Source organism: Phyllostomus hastatus, unplaced genomic scaffold (genome assembly GCF_019186645.2).
Source record: "Phyllostomus hastatus isolate PE091 unplaced genomic scaffold, TTU_PhHast_1.1 phas_contig_86, whole genome shotgun sequence".
NCBI classification, from domain to species: Eukaryota; Metazoa; Chordata; class Mammalia; order Chiroptera; family Phyllostomidae; genus Phyllostomus; species Phyllostomus hastatus.
In genome coordinates this window covers 68,075,093-68,096,896 of record NW_025333977.1, presented here as the reverse complement: position 1 = coordinate 68,096,896, position 21,804 = coordinate 68,075,093, and the positions used below count along the sequence as shown (strand labels likewise).

At 39.7% G+C, this 21,804-nt stretch overlaps 1 protein-coding gene across 5 annotated transcripts in view; it reads right to left on the bottom strand.

Moving 5' to 3' along the window:
- Positions 1 to 21,804, bottom strand: part of IMPG2 (interphotoreceptor matrix proteoglycan 2) — an 83,433-nt gene that overhangs the window by 19,940 nt on the left and 41,689 nt on the right. For all 5 annotated transcript variants that reach the window (XM_045851942.1, XM_045851943.1, XM_045851946.1 and 2 more), the window contains 3 exons: positions 19,196 to 19,440; positions 14,206 to 14,291; positions 175 to 478 (listed from right to left, as the gene is read on the bottom strand). In XM_045851942.1, the coding sequence (XP_045707898.1) occupies positions 175 to 478; positions 14,206 to 14,291; positions 19,196 to 19,440 (635 nt within the window). The remainder of the gene's footprint in view (positions 1 to 174; positions 479 to 14,205; positions 14,292 to 19,195; positions 19,441 to 21,804) is intronic.

Here is a 21,804-nt window from a genome sequence, read left to right as displayed (position 1 = left end):
TTTCTCCATTCCCACCAATTAAATCTGGTCCCTCTCTCACACAACTTTCCGGAGACATTTCCTCCTAATGCACACAACCACGCCTTTCTACCAACCATCTCTTCAACTCCTCAAAGCCCTTGGCATCTGACAGTGTACAGTAAAGAACTACAAAAAGTGGGTGTAAGTTCTTACCATCTTCTAAAAAGGGAGATGCAGAAGTCCTTTCCTCAGAAGCCACAGGCCAATCAGTCTGAAGCACTGCTGGGGTGACAGAATGAAGAGTCAAGCTGCTAACCTCTAAAACCTCTGGGGAAGAACTGAGGCCCACCTTCGAGGGAAAGGCTAATTTGGGTGTAGACGCTAAATCACCCAAAGGTCTTTCTGACCAGAGTTCCCTGCCAGTGGCAGAGGAAGGACCAGGGCTGAAATCAAGTGGTGAAATACTGCTGGTAGTGGATTCCTCTGCTGAGGGCCATTCAGCTTGAAGGGTATTATCCTAGGGGGGAAAAAAAGGCTAAATCATATCATAGATAAACAGAAACACATAGAAACGATTTTAAATGCCACCTACCTATTTAAGTTCTCAGGTTTTCTAGGGACAAGGAGGCAATGTAATGTCGGAGGGAAGGGAGACATGGGCTCCAAAATCAAACAGATCTGCAATCAAATCCCAACTCACCACTCACTAGCTGAAAAATCTAGTTGGAAAAACCAAGTACCCCTTGAATCTCAGCTGGAAAGTGGGAATAGATAAGATAACATACTCAAAAGATTCCAAACAAAATGAATTTGTGGAAGAGAATAGTTTTTCTTGCTTTAGATAATTCCTTTTCCTCTATCTTTGCTTAAATACTTTAAACACATAGAAGTTACTAATATCCATAATGTCTTGTCAAAGACCTAAGCACATTGTCCACAGCAGAAAAGAACAATTAGCACTTTTATTCATTACGCTGAAAGGTACTCAGTAATTAAGATCCTTGTTTTGATAGACAGTTCCACCACATCAAATGAGGCCTGGTTATCTTAAGCAAATATCAACATCTGTGAAATGGCATCACACTTACAAAATACAATTTTCTCTTCCTAGTGACTTTTTACTAATGTATTACTAATCTTATATTCAAACTTAGCTTCAGGAGTAGAAAAGTAGAAACATAATCTTTTTAGCATGCTAATTATTTAATCCTATGAAGATTAGTCTATGTAAAAATGTTCCCTACTGATGCTGAAAGGCAAAATGCATGACATTTGGTGGGAGTTTGTATATTGTCATCATGCAAAAAGCAAGGGTAATATGCATAGAATTCATAAAATATTTCCTGGGTGAAAACAGAAAAAGAAAAAAGAATCATCATCTCTACCCTCAATAGTATTAAGATCACATGGAAACACTTTTTAAAACACCAAGGTCCCGGCTGCACATTCCACAGATTCTAATTTAATTGGTCTGAGGATGGGACTTAGACATGATACTTTTAAAAACTCCCAAGTAGAGGATATAGCCTGATCATGCTCTAGTCATATTATTCCACCCTAGATCTCCTGAACATTTCTTTAATGGTCCTCACTTAATATTTCTCATTAACTGAAACCTCCAAGAAATCTCCCACATGTATAAACCTGCCTGAACACTAGAATTCATGGACTAGCTATGAGCAAAATGAAGCCCATGAAAGCTAAGAATGAGAAACTCTAACTACAACTCCTTCCTCTTCCTCCAGGAGATTCCTACCAGTGGTTTACACTCTCGAGCCTCACATGCTTTTTAAATAAAAGCACAGTTTTAAAGTGGCTAATTGCAGTTTAGTCTGTGGCCATTATATAAAACAGAACCTACTGGCCTATGGAGAGATTCAACCCAATGTCATGATCAAATTAGTCTTTTATGTTTTGCCCACATATCTCCCCTTGTCTTTCCATCAAGGGTCTGTGTGAGGAAGCTTCAGACAGCACACTCCCAATTACAAGGGAGCGAGAGCAAGAGGCAAGAAATCCCTGGGCGCGTCCTAATTTATCCCTTTTTTTCAATGACAAATGCACTGAAGAGAGAACAACAGTAGATCTTTGGGTATATGTAGAGATGCCCTCAGTTCCATCTACAATTTTTAAACTGAAAGCACTCTGTCAAATACACTGGTTTTCTTCTGTGGAAAGACACCATGCTGTTTTAATCAGGTCCTATTTTAAGTGGGCCACCAAACTGGCTATTCTTTGCCACTACCTCAGGTCTTCCTCATCTTGCTCTCTGTGCTAGAAAGCTAACCCCCATTAACTTCACCACTTCTGAGCCCTCCCCACCTGCCTTCTGTTTGAGCTTGCCCCTTTAGAAGCACAAGCAGAAGATCCAAGGTCGGGAATACTGAAAGGCAGGAGTATTCCCTCCCTGCTTCCTCCAAGCCTCCATGCTGTGTCTCTTGCAGTAGCCGCACCCCTCCACAGTTGCAGCTCCAGCTCTCACAGGTGCAGCTTGCAGCTCTAGCCGGGCTCTGGTGAGAGCATTTCCTCCCCTTGCCCTACAATCCAGTGATTGGTAACAATTTCTCACTGTGATTAGTCCCTGCACACCTCTGCTCCCTTCCTTATTCCCTTAACACTGTATGCACTACCATGTAGCTGTCTCTGTAACTATTGAGACCCTGGCTGAGCCATGTTTTACAGTCCAGTGCATTTTACAAGCCCATAAAATTTTGAACCATTTCTGTCAAAAGGTGACGGAAGTTGACCCTTGAACAATGCAGGCATTAAGGGCACTGACTCCATCTTGCCACATAGTAAAACATTCGCATATAACTTTCAACTTCCCCAAAACTTAACTACTAATAGCCTACTGTTGACCAGAAGCCTTACTGATAACATAAATAATTGGTTAACACGTATTTTGTATGTTACATGTATTATATATTATATTATTACAATAAGGTTAGCTAGAGAAAAAAATTGTTGAGAAAACCATAAAGAAGAGAAATACAATTATGGTACTGTTTGTAATTATTGGGAAAAATCTACATATAAGTGGACCCACACAGTACAAACCTGTGTTGTTAAAAGGTCCACTGTACATAGTTCACAATGAAATATAAACAATCAAAAAGGAGAAATGAGAATCAATTAAAACAACAAAACATGAACCCAAAATGGTATTATTCTAGTTAAGCTTAATTAGAAATAAAGAATCTAGAAAGGAAAGAGGGAAGTGATGAAAAGTAGATAATGTAATATTAGCAAATATTTTTTGGCAATGTGGCTTTGGTCAAGAAAAAAAAAAAAAAGGAGTAGAAGTAAGATACATCTAAGCATTAGGCTGGAGTATATGACCTGAATCTGTTGAAGTGAAATATATGAGAAAAAAGTAAGATATATGTAAAAGAAAGAAGAAGCTGAAGGTAATCCTTTAATGACTAGAAGTAACTGCAAATGATCTGTAAAACAGGAAAAAATTTCAGGATAAAAAAGTATGTCTTGGGATTTCTCTGTCAGAAGTGAACAGTTTACAGGAACAAGTATAAAGGACACATGGACAAAAACTAGGGGCAGGTGGAAATGGGAGGGAGGTGGGGAGGGCTGGGATGGGTGGGCTTGGATGGGAGTAAAAGACAGAAAATTGTACTTGAACAACAATTAAAATTTAATTTAAGAAAAAAAAGTGAACCTGAGAGACCTCCAGACAGGTTGGTGGAACAGGTAAATGTGTCAAAATAGCATCACATCAAAATTACAACTGAACTACAGAACAACCATCATTCAGAAGCACCTGATGTCTAGCTGAATATAAGTCCTACAACTAGGGATTTAAAGAAGCCACATCAAGACTGGCAGGAGAGGTGGGGACACAGAGTAGGCCGGTCCCATATCAATGTGAGGCAAATAAAATTCAAGAGGGAGATATCAGGAGGATATCCCAGCTGCACAGGTCCCCCCTGACGGTGATGGGTCCCAGCCCCACAGCAGGCCCCCCAGCCCAGGGTTCCAGAGCCAGGAAGAGAAGTCCCCATAATCTCTGGCTGTAAAAACCAGCAGGGATAGTGGCTGAGTGAGACAAAGGGCTTCTGGAGTCCCAGGCAGTTCTAAAGGCCCCGAGTAGCAACTTATTCGGACTCACTCCCTCTGAACTCCAGTGCTGGAATAATAGCTCAAAAGGTACCAGGGACATGCAGGAAGGGAATAAATTGTCTGGCATTAGGCTGAGAGCTGGTGAGGGAGGGGAGGGGCAGGCAGCTTTCTCCCAGACTAAAGTTCTGTTGGCAGAGAGCCCTTCCTGACACATGATTTCTACCACAGAAAGCATGTGAGTGAGCAGGACCTTGCTAAAGAGGCTTATTGCTCTCTCAGTCCATCTGGAGTAGTGTCATGAGCTGCACAACCAGGGGGTGGTAAGTGGCTGGGATTCTGCATATATCAAAGGGATGCAGGTCCTACTACCCACATCGTGGACTCCATGAGGAGGCCTGACCATGAGTCTCCAAGGTGCCTCACCCACAGATCATCCCCAGCTGGCTCATGGGCACCTCCAGTACTCACTGTGCACCCCCTACACACACCCCTTCTCCACCCCATGGCAAGCTCCTTGTGCACATCCTCCACAGCAGAGGAGCAGGCTTTGGCAGACAGCCAGTGAGCAGGCACCAAAAGCTGGCCCAAATCTGTAGGTCAGGGAGAAACCATAAACTTGAGCTTTGGCACCACTCTTGGGAAAACAAAAGGGAGGTTATCAGCACTCAGCATGGTGTTTTGTAGGATCAAGAGAAAACAAGTGTGGAGGGGGTGTATCCATAGGAGGTCTGAGAAAGATACAGACTCCCTAGCAGGGATAATGGAAGGTATTTCTCTCCTGAAGTCACTCAGTAAAGACTGAGAGAGGCAACTGCTACTTCAGATGTGAAGTCAGCCACACAAGACTTCCAGAAACAAAAAAATCAAAGAAACATGACTTCACCAATGAAACACAGTAATCTCCCAGTAACAATCCCCAAAGACACAGATATCTGCAGTTTACCTGGCAAAGAATTCAAAATTGCTATTCTAAAGAAGTTCAGTGAGCTACAAGAAAAAACAGTAAGACAATTCAATGAAATCAGAAAGCAATACATAAACAAAATAAGAAATTTAACAGAGACAGAAATCATAAAAATGAAATTAACAAAATCTGAAGCTGAAGAATACAATGAATAGAGCGAAGATTCAACAGAGAGCATCAACAACTGCATTGAGCAGAAGAAGAAAATCTGTGAAGTATAAGACAGGACTTTGGAGTTATCCAATCAGAAGAGAAGAAAGAAAACAAAGTGAAAAAAGTCCTAAACTATGGACAGGATCAAGAGAAGCCATCTGTGAATCGCTGGCATCCCAGAGGAGAAGAGAGAAAGAAGGGGGCCGAGAGCTTGTTTAAAGATAATGGCTGAGAACTTCACCACACTACAGAGATTTGAGTATCTAAGCTCACAAAGCTCATAGGACTCAAAGCAAATTCAATTTCAAAGTATCTTCTCTAAGACACATTATAATAAAACTGTCAAAATCAAAAAACAAAGACTCTTAAAAGCAGCAAGAAAAAAGTAGCTTATCGCTTACAAGGGAGCCCCCAGTGGGCTATCGGTGGATCCCTCAGCAGAAACCCTGCAGGTCAGGAGACAGGGGGGTGCCTATACTTATATCAGCCAAAATAAACTTTAATTCAAAAACTGTAACAAAAGACAAAGAGATTATTATATAATGATAAGAGGATCAATTCATTAAGAAGATATAACAATCATAAATATACCATATTTTTAGGACTATAAGACACACTGGACCATAAGACATACCTAGGTTTTACAGGAGGAAAATAGGGGAAAAATTTGAAGCAAAAAATGTGATAAAATATTTAATAACATAAATAACATAGGCCACCACTCCCCACCCCACAGAGAGCCATGTAAGCTACATTTGGATTATAAGACACACCCCCTTTTTCTCCCAAATTTGGCGGGGGGAAAGTGTGTCCTATAGTCTGAAAAATACAGCATATACATCCAACACTACAGCACCTAAATATATTAAGTAAGTACCAGCAGGCCTGAAAGGAGAAACAGACAATACAATGATATCAAGGACTTTAATGCCTCACTTTCAACAATGGATAAATCATCCAGAGAGAAAGTCCATAAGGAAATTTGGGACTTGAACTATATTTAAGCCAAATAAACCTAACACACATACAGGGAGGCACCCCCCAAAAAACAGAATTATCTTCTGGAGGGTGGGCCCCTTGTAGTATAGTCTTGCCCTGCTAGGTGAGTGTTCTAAAAACCCACCGGTATCAGTGCACCAGTTGGCATTGTTGTGAGAGGCTGTGTCCAGCTTCAGTGAATTTTTTTTTGAAGATCCTTTCAATGAGTTTGCTGATCTCATGATGAGTGGTTTATGAGCATACCTGCCCATGCCACACTGAATGAGTGTTCAGCAGTTTTTGACTAAAAATAGCATGACCTTCATGCTTCACCCTCCCTATTCACCTGATCTCACCCCAAGCAACTTTGTTCACCTGCATGAAAAAAAGCCCTCAAAGGGAAACGTTTTGCAGATGTGTAAGAGGTAAAACAAAAATGGCAGAAGCACTAAAAGGCATCAGGATCAATGAATTCAAAAACAGTTTTGAGCAGTGGAGAAAAGTCTCAAGAGGTGTATTCCATTTAATGGAGAGTACTTTGAAGGTGACTGAAGTTTAAACATGTAAGAATACACAATTTTTTATAACTAATTCTGGGTTTTAGGGGGTTCCCCTCATATATAGAACATTCCACGAGAATATACATGTGCACTCTTAAGTGCATATGGAATATTCTCCAGGAGAGAACATATGTTAAGTCACAAAACAAGTCTTAGAAAATTTAAGAAAATTGAAATCATACCAGGTATCTTTCACAACCACAATGGTATGAAACTAGAAATTAGTAACAGGAGGAAAACAGGAAAATTCACAAATATGTGGAAATTAAAAACCATACCCTTGAACAAACAATGGGCCAAAAAAGAAATCAAAGGGAAATTTTTTAAGGAGCCTTGAAACAACAAAAAAATGGAAACACAATATTTTGAAACTTATGGGATGCATCAAAAGTGGATGTAGGGGAGAAATATTAATAAATACCTACAATAAAAACTAAAGAGCAAAATAGAACCAAAGGCATAGAATGGTGGAACAGGCTGACAACTGTAAGAGGGGAGGGGGAAGGTGGGGACTAAGTTAAAGAAGGTGAAGGGATTGTCACAGAACATACATGAAGGACCCATGGACATGGACAACTGTGTGGGGATTGTCGATGGGATTGGAGAGTGGGCTGGGTGGAGGGGAGCAAAAGGGGAAAAATTGGGACAACTGTAGTAGTGTAAACAATAAAATAACTTTTTAAAAAGGATGATCTCAAATAAACAACTAACTTTATGTCTCAAAGAACTAGAAAAAGAAGAACAAACTACGCCCAAAGTTAGCAGAAAGAAAAAAATATCAAATATCAGAGCAGAAAAGCAATAGAAGCTACTAAGAGCCCGTTTTTTTTGAAAGACAAAAAAATTGAAAAACCTTTACTAGACTCAATAAAGAGAGAAGTCTCAAATAAAAGGAAAGAGGAGATATTACTGCTGATACAACAGGAATGCAAAGTATCATAACAGACTACTCTGAACAACCATACACCAGCAAATTGGTGAACATATAAGAAATAAATTTCTAGACACCTACAGCCTAGTAAGACTGGTTATAAAGAAATAGAAGAGTATGATTAAGTCAATAATTTCTTTTTAAGTGTATTTTATTGATCATGCTATTACATTTGCCCCATATTTTTTATCTCCCCTGTATCCCCCTCCACCCTGTACCCGCTCCCTGCAGTATTCCCCCCTCTTAGTTCATCTCCATGGGTTGTACATATAAGTTCTTTCGTTCTCCATTTCCCATACTATTATTAACCTCCCCCTGTCTATTTTGTACCTATCATTTATGCTATTTATTCCCTCTACCTTTTACCCCATTCTGCCCCTCCCCCTCCCCACTGATAACCCTCCATGTGATCTCCATTTCTGTGATTCTGGTCCTGTTTTAGTTGTTTGCTTAGTTTGTTTTGGTTTTAGGTTCAGTTGTTGATAGTTGTGAGTTTGTTGTCATTTTACTGTTCATATTTTTCATTTTCTTTTTCTTAGATAAGTCCTTTTAATATTTGATATAATAAGGGCTTGGTGATGATGAACTCCTTTAACTTGACCTTATCTGGGAAGCACTTCATCTGCCCTTCCATTCTAAATGACAGTTTTGCTGGAGAGAGTCATCTTGGATGTAGGTCCTTGCCTTCATAACTTGGAACACTTCTTTTCAGCCCCTTCTTGCCTGTAAGCTTTCTTTTGAGAAATCAGTTGACAGTCTTATGGGAACTCCTTTGTAGGTAACTGTCTCCTTTCTTCTTGCTGCTTTTAAATTTCTCTCCTTATCTTTCATCTTGGGTAATGTAATTATGATGTGCCTTGGTGTGTTCTTCTTTGAGTCCAAATTCTTTGGAACTCTGAGCTTCCTGGACTTCCTGGAAGTCTATTTCCTTTGCAGATTGGGAAAGTTCTCCTTCATTATGTTTTCAAATAAGTTTCCAATTTTTTGCTCTTCCTCTTCTCTTTCTGGCACCCCTATGATTCAGATGTTGGAATGTTTAAAGTTGTCCCAGACGTTCCTAAGCTTCTCCTCATTTTTTTGAATTCTTATTTCATTCTGTTAGATGTTTATTTCTTCCTTGTGTTCCAAATCATTGATTTGAGTTTTGGTTTCCTTCCCTTCACAGTTGGTTCCCTGTATATTTTTCTTTATTTCACTTTGCATGGCCTTCATTTTTTCCTCTGTTTTGTGACCATACTCAAGCATTTCTGTGAGCATCCTGATTACCTGTGTTTTGAACTCTGCATCTGATAGGTTGGCTATCTCTTCATTGCTTAGTTCTGTTTCTGGAGTTTTTATCTGTTCTTTCATTTGGGCCATATTTCTTTGTCTCAGGACCCTTGTTATGTTATAAGCTTTAGGTATTTGCCAGTGTGGGACAACCTCCTTGCTGAATTGGAGTGCTGTCTGTGGGGGTGGGGTCTGAGAGGTAACAGTGCTGCTTGCTTGGCTCTTGGACAGCTTTCAGTCACTTCCTCTGCTACCCACAAGCAAATTGGGCCCTTCTGGTGCTGATTCCCGGGTGGGTGGGTTTGTATACATTCTAAGACTCTGTGGGTCTCCTCCAACAAACTATGCTGTGAGGCTGGGAGTTTCTCCCAGCACTGCAACCCTCACAGGTTTTTTCAGTCAGAGATATTGAGGCTTTATTTCCGCCACTAGAACCCTGAGTTGTGCAGCCTGTCTCGCTCCCCAGTTGTTCCTCCAGGTTTATCCTCACGCAAATGTGGGACCACCTGGTCCACCAGTCATCACCTCATCTGTTCTGCCACCCTGCTGTGCATCCTTTCCACCCTGACTGCCCATCTCAGGCCCTCCTACCAGTCTGGATGAATGTTTCTTCTTTAACACTTTGGTTGCCAGAATTCCATACAGTTTGATTTTCTAGCAGTTCTGGTTATTTTTTTGTTTTTTAATTGGTTGTTGTCCTTCTTTTGGTTATGTGAGGAAGCAAAGCATATCTACCTATGCCTTTATCTTGGCTGGAAGTCCTATATCAATAATTTAAAAAAAACAACTCACAGCAAAGAAAAGCCAGGATCAGAGGTTTCACCAGTGAATTCTACCAAATATTTAAGGAAAAATTAATGTCAATCCTTCTTAAACTCTCCCCAAAAATTGAACAGAACAGGATACTCATAAACTCATTTTACAAAGCCAGCATTACCCTGATACCAAACCCAAAGACGCTATAAGAAAACAAAACTATAAGCCAATGTACATAAAACAGTAATAATGTGTTTACCAGTCATACTATATATTATAATAAAAATAAAGAGTGCAATACACCACCTTCATAGAATTAATGATAAAAATCACATGATCATGTCAGTATATGCAGAATAAGCATTTGACAAAATGAAACACCCTTTCATGACAAAAAAAAAGTTCTCAACAAACTTGTCAAAGGTACAAACTTATAATTAGAAGATGATTAAGGTCTGGGCATCCAATGTACAACATTGTGACTATACTTGACAATAATTCCTAGAGAGTAAACCTTAAATGTTCTCAACACACACACACACACACACACACACACACAAAATTGGTAATTATGTGAAGTGATGGAGGGGTTAACTTTCTACTCTGGTAAGATTTCAGAATACATATCAAAACATTACATTGTACACCTTAAATTTATACAATGTTACATGTTGATTATATTTCTATATGACTGGGGAAGGGGGAAAATGGACCAGAAGGAGAAAGAATTTAATTTCTGATAAATAAAAAGACAACAAATTAAAGTCCAGAATATGGAAGAAAAAAATTAAGTAGCAACACCAGTTTTTGTCTTGCCAGCGGCTCAGGCGCCTGACAAGGCTGTCCTCCAGTATATAAAAATCTAATGTTGGAAAGGGGGACTGAGCACGTGCACATGCCTGACACAAAGCTCCAAATCTCAGAGCAGGGAGGACTCTCAAGAATCACGTCGTCCATCCTTGCCTGTTAAAGACAAGGAACTGAGGTTTATGAAAGCGAAATGCCTGTGGTCACAAAAAATTGAGAAAAAATTAGAACTAGATTGTGAATTTCCAGCATTCTCAATCCTTGCACTTTGCCCACTACACCACACTACTCACTGAGATATATACAAGTGTGTATAGCTAATGGCAAAGAGATTCCCAAAGAAGAAACTACAACTAACAGACATGGCCATTCGCTCTCACTCAAGGAAGAACTGCACATGTGCACCAATCTGCAAGACCCAGGTGAACACAGAGTGCAGGGTGGGAGAGGAGAGAGGCCATTTCTTAATATTTAAATGTCTGCTCTGTTGAATATGGAGGCTATTGGCATAAAAGAAAAAGTTTTCCCCTTCCCCAGTTCCTCTTCTAATATCTAAAATGAATATGTATTCAGGGAAAAGTAAGAAGGCCATTTGCTCAAGACCAAGTTCTATTTCTAAAAAAGTGGTTATGATGATGACAATCATACCGTACCAGGGAATTCACTTTTTTCCTCCTAACTATCTAAAAACTACTTCTAGAGATGTGTTAAAACCACTTGTGCTTCCTGTTACATTTGATATACCTAGATCCTTGCAAATTCTAAATCTATATTTTTTCAAAATTCCAAGTGAGATAGAGTAAGCCCTTTAACTGCACTTAAGAAATGCAGTTTTATCAGACAGAGTCCATGACTTGACATACAGCAGGAAAGTGGCTGAACTCCCAATGAAAAAGAAATCCTCAGGCAGTATATAGCGCATTTTTCAGACTATAAGAAACACAGCCCCCCAAAATTTGGGAGGAATAATGGTTGTTAATGTTGCTGTTGAGTTCTGTTTACATTTACATTGGTGAAATATTATGTTATTTATGTTATTAAATATTTTACCACATTTTTTGCTTCAAACATTTTTTTCCTATTTTTCTCCTCTAAAACTTGGGTGCATCTTATGATCCGAAAAAATAGAGTACATTTCTATAAACTAAATGCCTTTTCATTCATAAAAGTTAAAAATAAAACAATAAACAATATCTTTAATAAAAGTCAAGTCACAAGTAAGAAACATAAAATGTGGAAGCAAACAACCCCACTCTTTAAATAAAGAAGGAAGGCCATCTATTCCAAGTAACTACACCCCACCCCCACCCCGCAAAAGGCACAGTAATGAGGCTCTCTCATACTTTTGGAAGGTGAATATATACATGCCAGGAGTAGCACTTCATTTATTTTTATATGGATAAATGTCCCCATAGTAACTAATTCAACTCATGAATTTTTCTTTTAGTTCAGTATATTAACAAGTTTAATACTATACTGGCCAGTTTCACTTCTGCTAATGCCACTTGAAAAGCCTGCTACTGCTATAGAAAGCATACTGTGCAAAAAGTGATTTTCCAAGTCAGAATGCCAAAATGTATCAAATTCAATATCCCTACATTCCTACTTCTAAAATAATTTCTAAAAATCAAATCTGGTAAAAAAAAATTAAAATTAAAAAATCTCGTTAACGGTTTGCCAAAAAGAAAACCACAAGAGGCAATAACAAAACACTTCTAATTAATCATTCTTTCTTTCATGTTTTACTATCATCCATTAACACTGTCTCCTCAAATCGTTAATTAGTGCCCAACAGATGCCAATATCCAAAAAACTAAGGAGCTGGCTTCAATGCAAATGGAACCACAGACCAGGTAATGCAGATGGACCCGAGTAGCCAGTGCCATCATCATGGAAGGGGCTGCCCCTTCCAACCAAGTGCTCACCACTTTCCACAACAGGGAAATGTGAACTTAACAATACCAGATCTTTCTGGTCTTTTTTTTTTTTTTTAGATTTTTTTATTGTTGTTCAAGTACAGTTTTCTGCCTTTCCCCCCATCCCAGCCCAACACTCCAGCCCTCCCCACCTCCCTCCCCTGTTTCCACTCGCCCTCCCTCCCCCATTATTGTCCCTGTGTCCTTTATACTTGTTCCTGCAAACCCTTCACCCTTTTCCCCCTGAAATTCCCTCCCCTCTCTGGTCTTTAAGGAAGTTGGAAATCTGCATTTCTATGCAAAAAAAAGTCTCCTAGTTTTTAAATACTGACTTTGTAAAAATTTGGCCCCAAAGCACATGCCTGTATCTGGGTCCAGTTGCCTGGTCTTTGGTTTGCAACCCTGGCTTATACAGAAATGCCTGTCTTAATAATTCCTACAACATCACCACAGATCTTCTGTGTTTAGAGGAGCCCCAAGCTGGGTATGATTAGCAGAAACAGAGACTAGTGGGAGCATGGTCACAGTGAATCGCACTCCATGCCACTGCACCCTGGACGGACTTCTGCGCTAGCATTGCCTTATTTGTGTAGGGGTCTGTCTACTTCTACAGGACTGGAAACTTCCTGCAGGCAAGGCCACATCTTATTCATCTTAGTTTTCCCAGCACTTGGCATATGAAAAGCACAAAATAAATATATTTGAAACAATAAATTAGTAAATGAATAAATAAATACTGAATGAGTGAAATCTCTGATGCCAATCCCCCTCCAGCCCTTTTTATCTAATATGAAACTTGGTTAAAAAGCTGTTCCCAGTAATTTCACTTTTCAAAACTGAGTTGCTCTATAACTGAGTAGATGAAATGGCTGCATATATTAATGTTTAAATTTGGACAGACTTTCTAAATTTTCATTGCTGGATTAAAGCCAAGAAGCAAGTATTTCAAAGCAATTATCACTAATTTCTTTTCTGTCATAATGAGACAGAAAAGAAGCCTCAAGAAGGTAGAAGGAGTGAGGAATGTGGAAGGGGTCCCCTCTCCTGTGTCTCCGTGGTGATGGAACGTCATGTGCTCACTTTGGACAGGTGAGTCTCTAGTGGGTTGTGGCTGTGGTTGTTGTCACTGTTGTTTTCACTGCACCTGAGGAAGCCACTTTTCTGCTGAACAGCTCCTCACAGCTAAGGTGGCAAGTGGAGGCTTGCAGGGAGTAGAGTGTGCCCAGGGGAGTTGGGTGGTGAGAACAAAAAGGAAAGTTTATTCCATGCTATTTCTGTACAAATCCTGATGTTTTTGGCCCAAGTTAAAAGGAGGCCTAATTTAAAGTCCCTGACATTTGTCGGCTAGTCAATATTTTTATTCTTTCTTCTGTCCTTTCCATATACACACCACTCTATACACTGTGGAGTCTACACTTTTTCTTCAATACAATCCTTAGAACAAAAATTTATGCTCTGTACCTATGTACAGCAATTTATTGTCTTGGCTATAAAAACTATTTCTGTATAGTTTTTAAAGAACAACTCAATGGGCACTTATAGCTTAATTGTCACCAAACAAGTATGAACCATAAATAAGTTTTCTATGATGTGTGGAGTTTGGCAATACCAAATGTGTGGTTTTTATTTAACTACTGCAGAAAGCTTAGATTTTCTAACCCAATACTTGGGATCCATGAGCTCACAACTAAGAATAACGTTCCAGGGATGATGTAAGAGAATATTTGAAGTACAAACAGCTCGGGAAATTAGTGATGCCAAAGTAAGCAGGGGAGGGCACAGAGAAGAGAAGCTCGAGGGCCTCATCCTAGGCACACAGTGCAGAAACACACTTACCAGAATAGGTGGCGGGGTTGCTGGAAGGCTTGAGCTTTGGGTGTTCCAACCTAGGTCTTCAGTTTGGGGAAGAAAAACGCCTCTCACTGAAGAAAAAACAGTTTTCAAGAACATTTTTAATTGAGACACTATTGTACTTGAGGTTCAAGGACAACCAAACACCAACTTCTTCCTTTTTACAGTTTAGATTTGGGCAGAATAGATGAGGTAGACTTGATTAGAAAATGCTTGCTACTTTATTCAGATATTTTACTTATATTAGCACCATAAGACTCTAACATAACAATTCTTCCCATTATTACATTTAGTGCACCCCTATATTATTTCCTCTCCTTTCTCAAGCAATTTTTAGTCTTTTCAAGATCCCTGTGAAACGGTTGTTTTTTGTTTTTTTAATATATTTTATTGATTATGCGATTACAGTTGTCCCATTACCTCCCCTTCATTCCCCCCCACCCTGCACACCCTCTCCTACCCACATTCCCCCCCCTTTAATTCATGTCCATGTGTCAAAAGTTCTTTAGCTTCTACATTTCCCATACTATTCTTACCCTCCCCCTGTCTATTTTCTACCTACCATCTATGCTACTTATGCTCCGTACCTTTCCCTCTCTCTCCCCCTCCCACTCCCACTCCCTGTTGCTAACCCTCCATGTGATCTCCATTTCAGTGGTTTTTGAAATTTTTTTTTCATTTTAATAAGAAAATGAATGGATGTTCCAACGCATTTGGTCAACACTAACAATGAATAAAGTTATGCAAAATGATTTTCTTTCTGGCAAAAAGTATCTTGAAAAATGGGCTGTGACACCAGAGATTTTGTCACTGTACCAACATTAAAGAGCACTAAAGTTAGAGTAGATTGTACAATTTAATTCAACAAAAATTCACTGAATCCTTCCTAGTTACTACAGACGTAGATGCAATTGAGGCTATAGACATTAATAAAGCCAAGTTTCTCCTGTGGAAGCATTTCACATGTCAGAGAGATAAATATGAATTATAAAATGATATAAGGGGCATATTTAAAATGTATGGAAACTCAGACAAAGGAAAAATCAATTTTGCCTAAAGGGGAGAAGGCATCAAAAGAAACAAAAGGAAGGGGTTGCCAGGAGGGTGAGCTGGTGTGTAAACCAAAAACAGAGGCAGAATCTCATTATTCACCTGTTCTTACTGGACTGACATAGAGGAATCTGTCAGAAGCCAAAAACCCTACTTGGTTTTAAGTATTTTCCGAAACTCTTTTTCAGTTTTGAATACAATTATCTTGTCTTCTATGGAAAGCAAGCAGTAAGAGATCAAGATGAACATATCTTTTGAGGGGATGTGCCTAGAAAGTTGCAGCTATTCAGAACTCTGAAGTTGGCATGGCAATAGAAATAGATTTTAGGTGGAAAATTCTGAGTAATTGAAATGTACATCTAATGAAAGGTCCAAACACCTGAATTAGTTTGTACTGAAATCCTGAAGTTTTTGTTGGACCTGCCTGGAAATTCTGAGAGGCTATCGACCTCTTTCTGAGGACTCCTTCTAGGAGGAAGCTCCACCCCCAGGCTCCACACAAAAGGAAGACCCCGCTGTGTTCTTTGTGGATTTAGTTTCCTAAACAACCTCACATTGCTTATAACACAACTTAATCTTCATACTATTCTTCTACCAGCCTGACCTTGGTGTTTGCATCTTCTATTCAGTTTAGGTTCCCATATCCCTCAGATCGTGACCTCTCAGCTATATCTTTCCTCTAATCCCAGTACCCAGATTCCTGGAACCTTCTACCTATATGCTATCTCCATAAGTAGACCCCAGCTCGTCCATATTATCTTTGCCAAAAGGACATCAGCAATTTCAGATTACAACAAGCCTCTTCTCTTTTCACTATTTTATCTTACTTAGGTATTCTAAAAAGAAGAAGTGAGCCCAGGGTACTCACACTGCTCTAAAATACAAAGACTCCCTAGTGTTTTAGAAGTGATGGCTTAATATCACTACCTCCACTGAAGAGAGAGATTCTCCACTTTAAAATCCTATGTAACTAATATAAAATTCAGGCTAATCTATGGCTCTGTATCAGCACACTGTTACATTAAAGAGACACCAGATGTTCAGCAGTCAAAATAACTGAAAAGTAATTCAAAGTTTTAGCTTAGCCCTCCAAAAATATCTTATTTAGGAAGTAAGAACTTATCATAGTAATATTTTGTTAAATTTTTTCTCTTTTGAGTTCTGGCCAAGATGGGGATGTAGGTAGAAACCCTTCGCTTCCTCACACAACCAAAAGGAGGATCACAACAAATGTAAGAACAACAAACAGCCAGAAGTGCCAGAAAATCAAACTGCATGGAACTCTGACAACCAAGGAATCAAAGAAAGAGCCAACTAGACTGATGTGCTGAGACAAAGAAGTATGACCCAAATGAAAGAACAGAACAAAATTCTAGAGAAAGAGCTAAGCAATGAGGAGATAGCCAACCTATCTGAGGTGGAATTCAAAACATTGGTAATCAAGATGCTCATAGAACTGATTGAGCTTGGTCGAAAAATGAAAGAACAAATGAAGGATACTCAAAGTGAAATAAAGCAAAATATTCAGGGGACCAACAGTGACAGGAAGGAAACCAGGACTCAAATCGACAATTTGGAACAAAAGGAAGAAATAAACATCCAACCAGAACAAAATGAAGAAACAAGAATTCAAAAAAATGAGGAGAGGCTTAGGAACCTCCAGGACAACTTTAAATGTTCCAAAATCTGGGTTGTATGGATGCCAGAAGGAGAAGAGGAAGAGCAAGAAATTGAAAACTTCTTTGGACAAATAAAGAAGTAGAACTTTCCCAACCTGGGAAAGGAAATAGACTTCCAGGAAGTCCAGGAAGCTCAGAGAGTCCCCAAAAAATTGGACCCAAAGAAGAACACACAAAGACACATCATCATTATGTTACCCAAGATTAAAAATAAAGAGAGAATCTTAAAAGCAGCAAGAGGAAAGGAGACAGTTACCTACAAAGGAGTTCCCATAAGACTATCAGCTGATTTCTCAAAAGAAACCTCACAGGCAAGAAGGGGCTGGAAAGAAGTATTCCAAGTCATGAAAGGCAAGGACCTACATCTAAGATGACTCTATCCAGCAAAGCAATCCTTTAGAATGGAAGGGCAGATGAAGTGCTTCCCAGATAAGGCCAAGTTAAAGGAGTTCATCATCACCAAGTCCTTATATCAAATATTAAAAGGACATATCTAAGAAAAAGAAGATGAAAAATATGAACAGAAAAATGACAACAAACTCACAACTATCAACAACTGAACCTAAAACAACAACAACAACAACAACAAAAACTAAGCAAGCAACTAGAACAGGAACAGTATCAAAGAAATGGACATCACATGGAGGGTTATCGGTGGGGAGGGGGAGGGGAAGAATGGGGGGAAAGGTACAGGGAACAAGAAGCATAATTGGTAGGCATAAAATAGATGGGGAGAGGTTAAGAATGGTGTAGGAAACAGATAAGTCAAAAAACTTACATGTACAACCCATGAACATGACCTAAGGGGGAGGAATGCTGGAGAGCTGGGGGGTGTGGGGCAGAGGGGGCATTAAGGGGGAAAATTTGAAAAACTGTAATAGCATAATCAATAAAATATACTTAAAATTTTTTTTCTCTTTTCTTTCTCTCTTGTGTCTACTTTTGTTTACACACACACACACACACACACACACACACACACACACAACCTAGATAGTAGCTGCCTAAAAATAAAGAGACTTCTTTTCCCTTCAAGATGTGTAGCAGTTGGAGAGGCTGTAAAAATGTGTCATTGTTAGTATTGCCTCTCACTTGTGGATTTTCCTCCTTGACAGCTGGTACTTCTCCTATGTGGTCATTTCAGTAAAATATACTCTGGACATTTTAAAAGTTAAAATCCTGAGTGAAGAAACTGTGGAGAAGTAGCCCTGGCTGGGTGGCTCAGTTGGTTGAAGCACTGTCCCATACAACAAAAGGTTGCAGGTTCAATTCCAGGTCAGGGCATATACCTAGCTTATGGGTTCAATTCCCAGTCAGGGGTGCATACGGCAGGCAAATGATCAATGCTTCTCTCTCACATCGATGTCTGTCTCTCTCCTTCCTTTCCTCTCTCTCAAAAATCAATGAAAATATTCTGGGGTGAGAGAAAAAGAAAGGAAGAAAGGAGGAAAGGAAGGAGGGGAGGGAGGGAAGGGAAGGGGAGTAAAAGAAAGGAAGGAGGGAGGGAGGGAGGATGGGAAGATATCGTGGAGAAGTAAACATGAAGTAGCAATTAATTAACAGGACCCCATGTTTCTAATGAGTTCCACTCTTGCACACTGGTGACCAGACTCAGCAAACTTTAGTCCCGGGCTGACTAGGTCACTCTTTAGCCTCCAAATTAAGAGCAGTCAGCCTCTCCTTGCTGATCCCAGATTCACATGTTGATCGTGGATCATAACTGGGTCTCTACAGCTATCTGCATTCTAGCTTAGTATTAGATTCTCTGGGATTCTGCCCAGCACCCAGTATCAGTTTGTCTTTGACCATGGTCTTCCATCAGCTTTCCTGAGCTGCTCCTTCTCCTGCTCTCTGTCTGGCTTTTAAGCCTTTCTCAGCTGAATTGCCTCTGGAGAGTTATTGTCTTGGTTGCTAGGGCAGCACTACAGCCTGTTTCCAGTCATACTCCCAGGTACTCCTCTAATTTTTCTAATACTCTGCTTCCATATCTCTAAACTATTTCTAGTTATCATGCTGTTCTCTGCAAAAGAGTGGCCTTCTTTCTGCAAGTATTCCAGAGAGCCCTTGATTAATCTATCCCAAATAGCTACATGGCTAGCATTCCATTCATATCAGGATGGCTCCTATCTCATGCAGTCTAGAGAATGCTCAGAACTGCATATACTCAGGGAAACTAGTTTCTACCAGATCATGTATGAAAAGGAACTAAAACTATATAAGGACTTCATGATCGATATCAAACTCACCATTGATAAGCTGCAGGGAGTCAGGATCTAGATTCAAAGAGGAGTTCCTCAGCAAAAAGTTTTGATGCAGAGTCTCAGCAATATAATCTCTGAAGTTACTAATCGTATAAGCAGCAGTGGGTTTATCATCCAATTCCACAAGACCGTGGTTTTCCACCTTGTTGGAGTGAAGACTGATCAGGTCCCAGGTGGCATTGCTGATGGCTTCACCATTGAAGGTAACTTCATAGTGAACATCGGTGCCACTACAGATAGAAAGAGGGAACAGCTTAGGCCCTGCTAAGGAAGCACAAAGGAGCTATGAACCCAAGGAGAACAATCATTAGACCTAGAGGGAGAGTTTCAAAAAGCAAGGTTTCACCACCATCCTCTAGGAGCAAAATGGTTCTCAAACCTAAGCATAAAAATAAATTAAATACTCCTTCCTCTGAACTTATTTATATATTCTTATATATTCCTTGATTATAGGCTTGGTTGTTTTGTAAAAAAAGATTTCATTTACAGTGACTGTCTTTCAGTTTCTTCTTCAGTTTCTATCCCCAATGTTTAGCTTGGTGCCTGGGACTGAGGGATACTCAGTACCTATTAAATGAACAGAAATCTATACTTATCTGAATATAAAAAGAAAACTGCAGCCTAATGAAGGTATTCACATACCTAAAGAAAAAGTAGCAACATAATGACAATGGTCTCATGAGGTCTAGGAAAAATATGAAATCCTTCTCACCAGTGTATTGTGGCTTCCTCATAAGACAGCCCTGACATAGCTATCCCTAAACTGTGGATAGCTATGTCAGGCTAGCATGGCTTGATGATACTGGCCACTAAAATCACCAACTTCCTTTTTCTGATTTCATGTTTGCAAAGGGAACTTTTGATTAAAACTACATACAGATTTTCCTATGGGAAAAGAATGCATGAGCCAGCTAATGCAATAATTGGTCAATTGGCAGACATATTTCTCGCCTTAGATAGATCAATTGGCAACCTAGAGAATGCAGTGTATTTTGTGGTTTGGCAAGCCACAAAACTGACCTTAAGAGACCTCTCCCAGTGCTGGACCTGCCCTGGGCCTGCTTGCTGCAGATCGCACCCTGGACGACACGGGACACCATGAAGGTGACATCCTTCACCTGCCATTCAAGCAGCCAGGCCTCTTTGAATTTCCTGCCTCACCCTGAGTAATTTCAGTAAGGTTTTCCTCCCAGATATGATAAGCTTCCACTTCCAATGGGGTGGTTTGGGCACTTTAAAATGGTAACTGAGCATTTTGACACCTGCTGCTCTGAATGGTAAGACATCTGCTTGTCATCTATAATGTCCCTCAACCACTTAATTTTTCATGTCAGCATATCTTGATTTGTGCATAATTCCTGATATTTTTTGTAGAGGAATAAATTCAGTAAAATATGCTAAAATAACCAAATGATGGTTCCAACGTGGAATAAAACAGTAAGAGGGACACCTACTGGTCAAAACTCGCTATACCAGATGTGTCCGCAGCATCTAGCACAATGCCTGGCTCACAGCAGTTCAATAAACATATTTGAAAATACTGAAAATACAAATGGTTTATTTTATTCACTAATACATGCAGATAAGAAAACTGAGTTTATACCACCTAAATGACAGTATGTGATATTCCTTACTTAATCCAAAGGATTTTCAGTCTCTAAATATGAAAGAGTAATTTTTTACCCTAAAAAGTATACATTTCTTCATACAATTGTGTCTTCTGAGCAATCATTTAGAGGCATGGCTTCACAGCCAGAACACAACCCTGTGCACATGTGCATGTTCTTCCCAAGCTCTGTGGAATGGACCGTGCCCGTATCTGCAGAAAGGTGGACTTCTCCTGGGGTCTTTGTACAACATATTAGCATGTTACCATGGCTCCACAACAGGAAACAGCCACAAGGAAACACTGGAGAAGAAAAGGCTGTACCAGTTAGCACCTGAGTGGGCTTCTGGGCCATGAGAAAATCAGAGGAGAGGCAAGCCTTCACTGGGAACCTATGATGTGCCTTGTATGACTTGTAAATATATGGAGAAGATCAAGAGAAATATTCATGGATCGACAAATCTATGCAAATCAGGCAGTCTGGGTTAGATTACTGGCCTTCCTTTGTATTGGCAAAATAAAATTTGTCTTCCAAACGTTTCCCTTGAACATTATAAAATGACACTTCTATTATGATCTACCTTGTCCAGTGAGAATAAATTAATTAATGAAGATAAAAATCCTCAGAAAAATGCTGCAATTTATTACCTTTTTTGGATAGTGTTTTTAAAAGATTTTATTTATTTATTTTTACAGAGGGGCAGAAGGAGAGAAACATCAGTGTGCCAGAGATACATGGATTGGTTGCCTCTCTCACACCCCCAACTAGGGACCTGGCCCGCAACCCAGACATGTGCCCCAACCAGGAATCAAACCAGCGACCCTTGGGTTTGCAGGGCAGCATTCAATCCACTGAGCTACACCAGCCAGGGCACCATGTTTTTATCCTGGAAAGAGAACTCAAAGAAATATTTGAGGTATCAGGAAACCATCTATTCTCAGAGCCAAGCACTTTACTGTGACTCAGAACAGACTGAGCTCTGGCATG